General features: G+C 43.0%; 1 protein-coding gene across 5 annotated transcripts in view; it reads left to right on the forward strand.

The window, feature by feature from the left end:
* sgsm1a (small G protein signaling modulator 1a) overlaps window positions 1-9,888 on the forward strand; it is a 37,268-nt gene extending 27,380 nt beyond the window's left edge. For 3 of the 5 annotated variants that reach the window (XM_048242804.1, XM_048242805.1, XM_048242808.1), the window contains 10 exons: window positions 382-510; window positions 850-1,032; window positions 1,679-1,750; window positions 2,238-4,316; window positions 4,534-4,658; window positions 4,972-5,054; window positions 5,370-5,479; window positions 5,844-5,940; window positions 7,107-7,274; window positions 7,486-9,888. In XM_048242804.1, the coding sequence (XP_048098761.1) occupies window positions 382-510; window positions 850-1,032; window positions 1,679-1,750; window positions 2,238-4,316; window positions 4,534-4,658; window positions 4,972-5,054; window positions 5,370-5,479; window positions 5,844-5,940; window positions 7,107-7,274; window positions 7,486-7,574 (3,135 nt within the window). In that variant the 3' untranslated portion in view covers window positions 7,575-9,888. The remainder of the gene's footprint in view (window positions 1-381; window positions 511-849; window positions 1,033-1,678; window positions 1,751-2,237; window positions 4,317-4,533; window positions 4,659-4,971; window positions 5,055-5,369; window positions 5,480-5,843; window positions 5,941-7,106; window positions 7,275-7,485) is intronic. The other 2 variants (XM_048242806.1, XM_048242807.1) reach the window with 1 other exon arrangement.
* The last annotated feature ends 624 nt before the right edge of the window (window positions 9,889-10,512 follow it).

The following is a 10,512-nucleotide window of genomic DNA, read 5'->3' on the forward strand; positions in this document are numbered from 1 at the left end:
TTATATTTTTTTGTTCCAGCCGGCTGAATGTCCCGATGACTCACCTGGGTTTATGGAAATTGGTCATTGTGCCTGACAATGTAATGAGGGAATATGGTAGTTTATTATGCACTGTCTGTTGAATAGATTATAACAAGGGGGTTCTCCCCACAAACCCCACGGCCTTGCAGCACACCCACTGTTTCTGCTGTATATTGACATCACAGTTTTAAGCTCTTGTGAAACAGTGAAGGTTTGAGTATTTTGGAGTACATTACAGTATGTGCATATAACCCCTCAATTGGTGCATAATGGACTCATAAAGGATTTGTTTATTCATTCATCAACACTGGTGGGTGACCTTTGACCCCCCCACACCCCCTTTCTCTCTCTGGTCCTCAGTCCTATGAGGAGACAGAGCTGCTGCGGCTGGTGTACTATGGAGGCGTGGAGCCCTCGCTGCGGAAGGAAGTGTGGCCTTTCCTCCTGGGACACTACCAGTTCGGCATGTCTGTGGCCCAGAGGAAGGAGGTTGGTGAACAGACACAGTGGCATTGCATTATTACTTGTACATGGTTTACTGCATGTCTATGGCATTTCTTCAGTACAATTGTATTCAGTTCTATGAATTTAGCTATATTTATATGTAGACATAACCATAGCAACAGCTGTCTATTTTTTTTACCAAAGATGTGGAGTAATGGTGGTTCTGTTGCACCTATTAAGTGCACCTATTAGAGGTCTAGCATGTGACTCCTTTGTGTTCAGTGCTCTGTTCAGTGTACTTTATCACTCTCAACTGCTCTTACATTGTTTGAATTGATTTGTGACCCTTGACCCTGTGCTGTGTGTGTGTCCCCCTCTCTGCAGGTGGACGAGCAGGTGCGTCTGTGCTACGAGCAGACCATGAGCGAGTGGCAGGGCTGCGAGGCCATCGTGAAGCAGCGCGAGAGGGAGCAGCACGCTGCCGCGCTGGCCAAGTGCTCGTCCGGGGCCAGCATAGACAGCACCTCCCAGAAGCTCCTGCACAGGGACTCCACGCTCAGCAATGAGGTGAGGCCCAGATAAGGCATGGGTCTGGCACGGACCTGGAGTTTTTCATAAAAGTTGTGAACTAATTGTTATGCACAGTGTTGATGCTAAGATTACTTTGTCCATGTTCAACTGTGTGGAACTGGTCTGATATTCTGTGAAGTACTTCCATGCAATGTCTAGCCTGTTTAGCCATTTTCTCCATGCCTAGTTGACTGCTGCCTACAGCACCAACTAGTAATAGTAAAGTAGTAAAGTAATTTTAGTAGTTGACTAGATGACTACAGTAGTTGATGAAACCTCTGGTTAGGTGATTAGTTAGTCGACTAGTTGATTAAACTGGTAGGTGTTGGTGGAGGTTTGTGAGGAGACATGAGGACTGAGATAGTGAGAGAGAAGTAATGGGAGTTCTGGGAACTACTCTGAAATAAACCTGTGCTAAAAGCTTACCGGTATGTAGGCTTTCAACTTCATTTGAAACTATTATTTTTAACTGATGTAGTGAAGCGTCTGCCAAATACCATAAACTTAAACATATAATTATGTTTCTGACATAATGGCAAATCATGGCAGGTTTCTGAAAATAATGTTTGTTCATTGTTTTGTTCCCATCTGTTGCTTGTGCTGTCCTTGTGTGTGTTGACTTGTTGGCGCCCTCTAATGGCAGTCCTCCCAGAGCTGCAGCTCTGACAGACAGAGTAACGCACGACTCCAGAGTGACTCCAGTAGCAGCACTCAGGTAGCTGTGCACCTCTGGCTTTCTCATATTTCTCTTGCTTTGTTATTATTCAGACTCTTACCAAAGGATCTCCAAATTGCAGACTAGCCTACAATGACTCATGTGCAAAATGGATCATGTGCCAAACAATTATGTACAAAGTTGGAGTACAACCAACATATCCATCACAGCATAACAGTCATGCAACTCTTATAGACCCTTTCAACAATAAAAACAAAAACAATGCTTGAATGTTCTATTTGGGTCCCAGTCTACTTCCTCTGCATTAAGATAACATATGTAATGTTAAAAAGGAAGTCTTGTGGGGCCAACTATGATGCTGATAATGGAACTCTTTTGAAAGGGTCTATATGTCATGTATGTGAATTTGTGATTCTGAGAAAGGAGGAACATACATATATAAACAGTCCACTGTTAATCTGCTCTGCTCTTTTACTAAGCTCTTTCTAAACTGACATCCCTTCCCCCGACACTCTCCTCCCATTAGTTCTTCACTGCCTCCCAGCCCTTCCCCTGGAGTAGCCTGCTTCCCTCTGGCTTGTTCTTTCAGGTGTTTGAGTCAGTGGAGGAGGTGGAGCAGATCGAAACGGAGCCAAGGGTGGACGAGCCCATCAAGCAGGTGCCCAAGGTGCCCAATGGGGCGCTCCAGAATGGCACCAGCTCGCCGGACTCGGGCCACCCATCCTGCCGGAACTTCTCAGTGGCTTCGGCCCTCTCGGACTCGCTGAGTACAGAGGACAGCGGCGTGCATGAGCCCAGCCCCAGAAGCACCAGTGCTGCCCAGCCAATGGCCGCTTTGGCAACCCCGGGTTCCTCTGGAGGCGAAACCCAGCTGAGTGAAAGTGAAGAGCAAGTACAGGAATCGCAGAGAGCAGCGAAGGGAAAGGAGACAGTAAAAGAAGAGAAGGAAGAAGCAGATATGACCTCAGACGAGGGGAAAGTGGTAGAAATGGAGGACAGTGATGCCAAATCAAAAGAAACAAAGAAGGAAGAGGGGTCAAAGGTCAAAGATAGTGCCATGGAGAGGAAGGCTCTGGTGACAGAGGAGAGAAAAATAGAATCAGTCAAGGAAGAGGCTGAGGAACCAAAAGCTGTTGAAGATATAGAATCTATCAAAGAACAAGCAGTGGAACCAAAAGCTGTTGAAGATATCGAATATATCAAAGAACAAGCAGAGGAACCAAAAGCTGTTGAAGAGAAAGAATATGTTAAAGAAGAGGTTGAGGAACCAAATGCTGTTGAAGAGAAAGAATCCCTCAAAGAAGATGCTGAGAAACCAAAAGCTGTTGAAGAGCTCGCCAAACCTGCAGAGACAGAGAGGGAAAGAGAGAGAGAGGGAAGCATGACGGCAGACACAGGAGCTGAAGTAACGGTGACAGAGACAGGTGAACACAAAGACCCAATGGAGGCTACAGGAACAATGGATCTCAGCAGTGAGCAGGGGGATGTTACAGTCGAGTCAAGGATAAAAGATGAAAGAACATCAGAGTTAGAGAAAAACGCTCCAATACAAGAGGATGAGATATTGATGACAGGAACATCTACTGAAACTAAACAGGACATGACATTAGAGACAGCTAATGAAACAGAAGAGGATGTATCCTCTGTAGCAGAGGACTTTGAAATAAAAGAGGACAAAACATCAGACACAGAAAAAGAAATGATATCGGAGAGAGAGGAGACCTGTATACCCATCAAGACGGAGGCAGAGCCCTTAGAAAGTAAGTCTGTGGACACAGAGGTCACAGGAATAAAAGAAGATACACCACTTATAACTGTGCCTAGAGAGGACGGTGAGCCTGTAGAGGTACGGGAGGCTAGCAAACTGACAACAAAGACTGCGGTTGATGACACAGAGAATAAGATGCCGGCAGCACAAGACAATGCAGACTCAAGGGGAGACATGGCAACAAGCTGTGAGGCTAAATCAGACAGCGATGGAGATGCCTCCATTTTAAAAGAAGCCATAGGAACACGGGAAGGTACAATGTCAGATTCACCAAAGTCAGACAGAGAAGAACAGGAAATGACATCAGGTGTGGTGACAGGCAAGCCAAAGGGGGCAGTCACAAAGGAGTCATTGGGTGCATGTGATGAAAAGGCCATAAGAGAAGATGTGGAGGAAACAAAGGATGCTGGGATGTCAGAGAGCACACCCCCTCCTCTCGAATTACCAGCCCCAGCATCAGTGGCAAAGGCTGCAGCGTCCAGAGTGCTGGAGGTGGTCAGGAGTCGTCAGCCAGAGGTAGCCCCAGCTGCCCCAGACTCGGACGACTCTCCCACAGCCATCGAGATGGAGGACATACCCATGGCAAGGGTGCCCAAGGCGTCCTGGGAAGCCAAGCCCACGTCTGAAGGCACAGAGAACCAGGCAGAGGGGGGCGACGTGGTGGCCCTGGAGCTGAGAATGGAGGAGGGCCGCCAGCACAGTCCAGAGGGCACAGCGTCAGCCCTGCGCGAGGAGCGGGAGATGGAGAGTTTCTACCCCCCCTTTGACTCCCTCACTGTGTCAGCCGAGAAGACTGCGGCCACCTCTCCAGTGTCTTCCATTGGAACTACTTACTCTGTAAGCAGTCTGTTTTACCCTGCCTTCATTCGCATCCATTATGTCGAATAAGACAAAGTACATGAAATGTTTAGTTAATAAAACAGTATACATACATACATGGTACAGTATGTAGTAAATAATAGTATATACTGTATGTATGTGTTTGAATTGTCAATTGTTAGACATTGCAACATTATTTGGATGATTGGATTACTCCATCTTTTGTGTTGTGCAGCAAGAGCTTTTGGATATGTACACTCTCAATCTTCACCGCATTGATAAGGATGTCCAGCGATGTGACAGGAATTACTGGTACTTCACCCCAGCAAACCTTGAGAAACTCCGTAACATCATGTGCAGGTAAACAGCACCCCACGTTATTGCCTTCTCTGAAAGCTTGATTTTTTCAGAAATTACAACACTTTTGGACCACCCAGCTCAATATCCCTATTATTCTGACAGACCACTTTGGAACTAGGACACAGAACAAGCCCACAAATAAAATCAACTGTCTCATCAGACTGTGGCCTTTCTTCTCACTTTTCTGTTCTAAAACGTAATTTCGCTACATCTGTGTTCTGCAAAGCAATACCCATATATTCCACCTATGTGCTGGTGCCAAGTGGCAGGCAGTGTTTGGATGAGATAGCCTGACCTCTGTTGCTCTGTGCAGTTACATTTGGCAGCACCTGGAGATTGGATATGTGCAGGGTATGTGTGACCTGCTTGCCCCACTGCTGGTCATCCTGGACGACGGTGAGTCTCATTTCCTCTTGACTGCCTTCTCTGTCTCTCTCTCTCTCCATCTCTCCTTCTCCTTTTCTCTCATTTCCTCCTCCTTTTTAATAGCCCACTATTGTGAGAGTAAAAAGGGCAATGATTCAAGAACAAAAATGTCAGAGAGCTGTACAGTATCTCTGATCTTTCTGGCCTGTAATGCTTGACTGTCTTGTTAGTCTCGGTCTAACACACACGCACACACACACACACACATTCTGATGTTCTTATCCTCTTTTTTATCCTTAATCACCTGTGCTGTCTGAAGCTCTGTTTGTGTGGCTTCTCTCTCAGAGGCGTTGGCCTACAGCTGTTTCACAGAGCTCATGAAGAGGATGAACCAGAACTTTCCACATGGTGGGGCAATGGACACTCACTTCGCCAACATGAGATCGCTGATTCAGGTGTGACATTTTAACTTTTTACTTTTATTTTTAAACTATTTACCACAAAACTGAATTCCCAATTCAATTGAGTCTTAACACAAACACAAAGATGTTTGATGCTTAATCTGTAGTTTGATATGCTCTATTCATAGTCCACCAGACAGCACACAAATTAAACTCTTTGTTTGTTTTCTGCGAAAGCTGCACCTGTTCCTTCAGTTCAGCTTCATCTGTTAGAAGCAGACCGTTTTTAAAATGGAACATCCCACATGTTGGAATTGCTAGTTGTATATCAAAGGTCAAGCTGTTCAAACTAGCCGACAACCCTCACCTCCTCGTGTCCCCCTCCTCCGCCGCCCTCTCCCCTGTCCCCCCCATGCAGATCCTGGACTCGGAGCTCTTTGAGCTCATGCACCAGAATGGAGATTACACCCACTTCTACTTCTGCTACCGCTGGTTCCTGCTCGACTTCAAAAGAGGTAATGACGCCCTGCCAGACGCCTGTCTGTATGAAAGAAAACTGCCACTTATAATGAGGGGGAAACTCTTCCTGTCTTCAAAGCTGTGTGTGTGTGTGTGTGTGTGTGTGTGTGTGTGGAGCATGAATCTCCACTTTTTAAGCAGGAAGTAAAGATCTGGTGTAGAAATTCTGAAATGAGAGTACTGAGCTAAAGACATTTTTGGAAAGTGTTTGGCGGGGACCTTTGAGTGAAAAAGCTGACAAAAGTTCCAGTTTAATATGCATTCCACGTGTACACACATATGGCTGTGTGCACTCTGAGGTGTTTTCTTTCCCGTCTTAGCTATGTTAGTTTCATTTCATCAAAAGATTGCCAACAAAGACAGTGCTCTTGTTTTGCTCTTGTCATGTAGGCCTATGGCAACTCAGAGACACACAGAAACATCGCAAAGACCTATCATGCTGGGGGGTGCGTTTCCCAAAACCATAGTTGCTAACTAAGTTAGCAAGTAAACACCTTTGCTAACTAAATTAGCAACTTTGTTGGTTGCAATGCAATTTCCCATTATAATTCTCAACTATAATTTTGCCAGCAGTCAACAAAAATCACTAACTCACATTTGAGGATGATCGATTTCACACCACAGCAAAATCCATTAATTCCCATTATATTTATTTCTGAATAAAACTGTGAGAATTAAGTATAGTATAGTATAAGTATATACTGTATACTCTTTTGATCCAGTGAGGGAAATTTGGTCTCTATCCCAGTATCTCTACTTTATCCCAATCCGTGAATTAGTGAAACACACTCAGCACACAGTGAGGTGAAGCACTAATCCCCAACCAGTAGGCCATGGCTGCCCTAAATTAATGGATTATGCAGGTTGTACTGTTATAAAAAAAACTGGTTTTATGCTGTTGTAACCTGCCATGTCAAACTTTAATGAATGAATCTGAATCTGAAGCCTATTAAAGCCTCTACCCCAAGGACTGGATCAGAGCGGACACAGAAGAACATCTTAACATGCCCCTGTTAATGTCAATCTTGACTTAAACTTCACATGCATTGCAGATGTGTCTATTTGTAGCTATTAAAGAAAGCAGAAGTGCAACTTCACAATGGCTGAAAGCTTCTCTCTCTCTCTCTCCTTCTTTCTCTATATTCTTTGTGGTGAACATCAGAGCTGGTCTATGATGACGTGTTCTCTGTGTGGGAGACCATCTGGGCGGCCAAGTACGTCTCGTCCAGCCACTTTGTGCTCTTCATCGCCCTGGCTCTCGTGGAGATCTACAGAGACATCATTCTGGAGAACAACATGGACTTCACAGACATCATCAAGTTCTTCAATGGTATGGTGTTGGATGAAACTACAATATACAGTGACAATGAAAATGGAAATTACAATACATGACCCCCAACATACAGTACACCTTTGGCTACTTTTATGTCTGCCACAGCTTGCAACATTTGTGTGTGAAGTATTTGAAGCATATGCAGTCCAACCAATGCTATTTGAGAAATATTAAGTTGTTAATGTTTTTTCTTCTTGTTGTCATACAGAAATGGCGGAGCACCACAACATCAAGCAGATTCTGACTCTAGCAAGGGACCTGGTGTGCCAAGTCCAGACTCTTATAGAAAACAAGTAACTCAGAGCCAGTAATCTCTCTCTTTCTCTCTTTCCAACTCTCCCCTCTCTCTCTCTGTCTTTTAAAAGAAGCTTCCCACTGTCCCTTGCTGCATCTCACAAACAGGAGTCTCTCAGACTTCTTAGGCCTTAAGCAATGGAAACCTCACAATGGAAGAACTGAAGTGTCCTCTTCTGTTTCTTCCATGTACCTTATAGTACCACTACAGCATTTTCCTAGACAGTGTGAAACCCTCCATCATGGTTGACAATTACAACTCACCATTGCTCCCTGCTGACAGTCATGATTTTAGTATTTTGGTCTATGTTTTTGGATGGTCTTTGGTGATAATGACGATGATGATGAGGCTCAATTATTTGTGTTCTCTTTGATAGAACAGCTCCAGTTAGGGTTCTGTGTCTACACTCTGTTGACACTCAGTGTTTGCAGGCAGTGGATCCTCAGTGTTTGTGTGTGTGTGTCGTTGTGTAGGGGTTTAGAGCTTCTTTGAACAGTCTTTGTTTGTGCATGTGTGTGTGTGTGCGTGATCAACATGCTAAATGCAAGGTCAGTCAGTTTGTTAGGCATCGGTTCGTTTTACTCTTCGCTTTGATGTTCAACAGACAATAGGTCATATCCTGTATGTTTGCTCTGAATTAATGATATGACAATGTCTGCATACAGATGGACATCTAGATACAGAGGACATACAGAAGCTTGATTCATCACACATCAATTATTTCACTCGTGTATTCCAGAGGAAGTTTGGTAGAATGCCAACTGCATCATCAGCATCTTAAATTTTACTGTAGACACACACACAAGTCAATTTGCACAGTTCTACCTGCCATATATCATTATTTACACTATAGGAGCAGTGGGAGGCCATCAGTTGGTTGGCCAGGATTCAGTTCCCAAACTTGCCATTAAGAGTCTGGGTTGCTTTGGATAAGAGCGTCTGCTAAATGCCAGTCACCTTGACCTTCACATATCATACATCAGCAGTATAACAGAACAATCTACCAAATCCAACACAATAAGCATACATACATACATGTCTTTCAGAAGAATTCCCTTGCATATATCTGTGCCATTGTATCTTTTTTAGACTTAATGCCATTCAAAGGAAAGAAACAGTCAGTTAAAGGTGCTGGTATTGCACCTACGTCTGTGGATCAGGGAAGAAAATGTCCAAAGGAATTGTGTATAAGTTGAAACCACATCAACGTACTCCATTGTATGTGCCTATTTCAAATATATCTCTGAACAGATGTCCACTGTAAGTGTGTGTGTGTGTGTGTGTGTGTGTGTGCTAGGGATTGAATGTGTATCTGTGTATGTGTGTGTAAGTTCAAGGGAGTGCCAAAGTAGAGGTAAATTAAAAAAATATATAGTGCTTCATTTATATAGATATATTTAGTGTACATCCAGAGAAATATATAGTTACTTGGGTGAAAAAAGAAGCAAAAATCCTGGCCAGTGCTTTCATTTACTTTCATTACTCTGTGATGTATTGTATATTATGCAAACTGCATTGCTCACAGATGATCTGGTAGCGGCTCCTCTAGTACTCCTCTAGTCTTTTCTGCCTAGATCCTTTGTATGAGACTCCCCAAATGCGAATGCTGTCAAAGGGGCATTTCTAAAATCTTAGCTTTATATTGTATACCCTTTCAGCTTTCTATTTTTACTATACTGCTGAGTACAATGCTTCGTGGAGAATAATTATTAACCTGTTTGGAAACACACTACTGAACATGTGATTGTGTGTATGTGTACGTGTGTGTGTTTATGTTGCACACTCCAGAACACCAGCCATGATAACATACATCACAGGTATAATTCTATGGACCATTCGTCTTATTCAGGTGGGGGCCATTGTAAACCAAAACGAGGCTACAGGGTACACAAACCATAGGATTGTTGTGTTCTATGCATTTGCCAGTAGGTGGCAAAAATGCATTAATGATGTAGTCAGTGTACCCTGTAGCCTCGCTTTGGTTTACACAATGGCCGCCGCATAAATATGGCGAATTCCACCCTACAGTATGTCTCAGAGCTTGAAATGTCACTGGTTCTACAGTCATTGCTTAATCTTTGGGTGTAGATGTCAGGCAATGAATATTGATTGTTCTTTGTGATAGCAAGCTGCTACATGTTACCATAGTGAGAGAGAAAAAAATATTTGTACATTGTGTCTTTTAATTTATAATTTATTTATTTACATGCTTATTTATTTATTTATTTGTTTGTTTCTGCTTTTGTATGTAAAGCTATATTTGTTATATTGTGGTTGATTATTGATATATCACAGTCAGATCCTATATATCTTAATGGTCTATGTGTTTATATAAAAAAATATATAATAAAATGGAATTGTTCTATTTTTTCCAATGCCGTTGGTGGGGGCATTTTTGCAGGTGCAATTTTTCCAAAACAATGGGCAAAAATAACACACCTTTTCTATTTGTTTACATGTACATGTATTTGGAGTACTTCTGTGGAAAAGTTAGCTATCATTCAGTTCTAGATCATTCAGTAGATCAGTAGAACATTCAGTTCTAGATCATTCAGTGTTCTTCATCAGACAGTAGAGGATGCTGCTGAGCAAAGCTGAACAGAAATGTACCTTAAGAGGCTTAAAAGTTCAATCCTACAACTCTCATGGGCACTTCAAGTTCTTGCTTTATGTTGACTTTTTCTCAATATCTTTCACACAGATGCACACAACACTGTGTTGTATAATTATAAATGCTCTCCGTACCTGGGGTTACACTGATATTATCATTATTAACATGAATTAACATTAACATGAAATACTATTTTCTATGAACAATCAATACATCAGCCTTCACAGAGGAAGGCCATCAGGTAGCACCATGTGCTGAAGTTCTCTCTCTCTGTGTACCCTACTCATCTTATTGGTTTCCTGAGATTCCCTTTGGTCTGCAATGGCTTT

Source organism: Alosa alosa, chromosome 5 (genome assembly GCF_017589495.1).
Source record: "Alosa alosa isolate M-15738 ecotype Scorff River chromosome 5, AALO_Geno_1.1, whole genome shotgun sequence".
NCBI lineage: Eukaryota > Metazoa > Chordata > Actinopteri > Clupeiformes > Clupeidae > Alosa > Alosa alosa.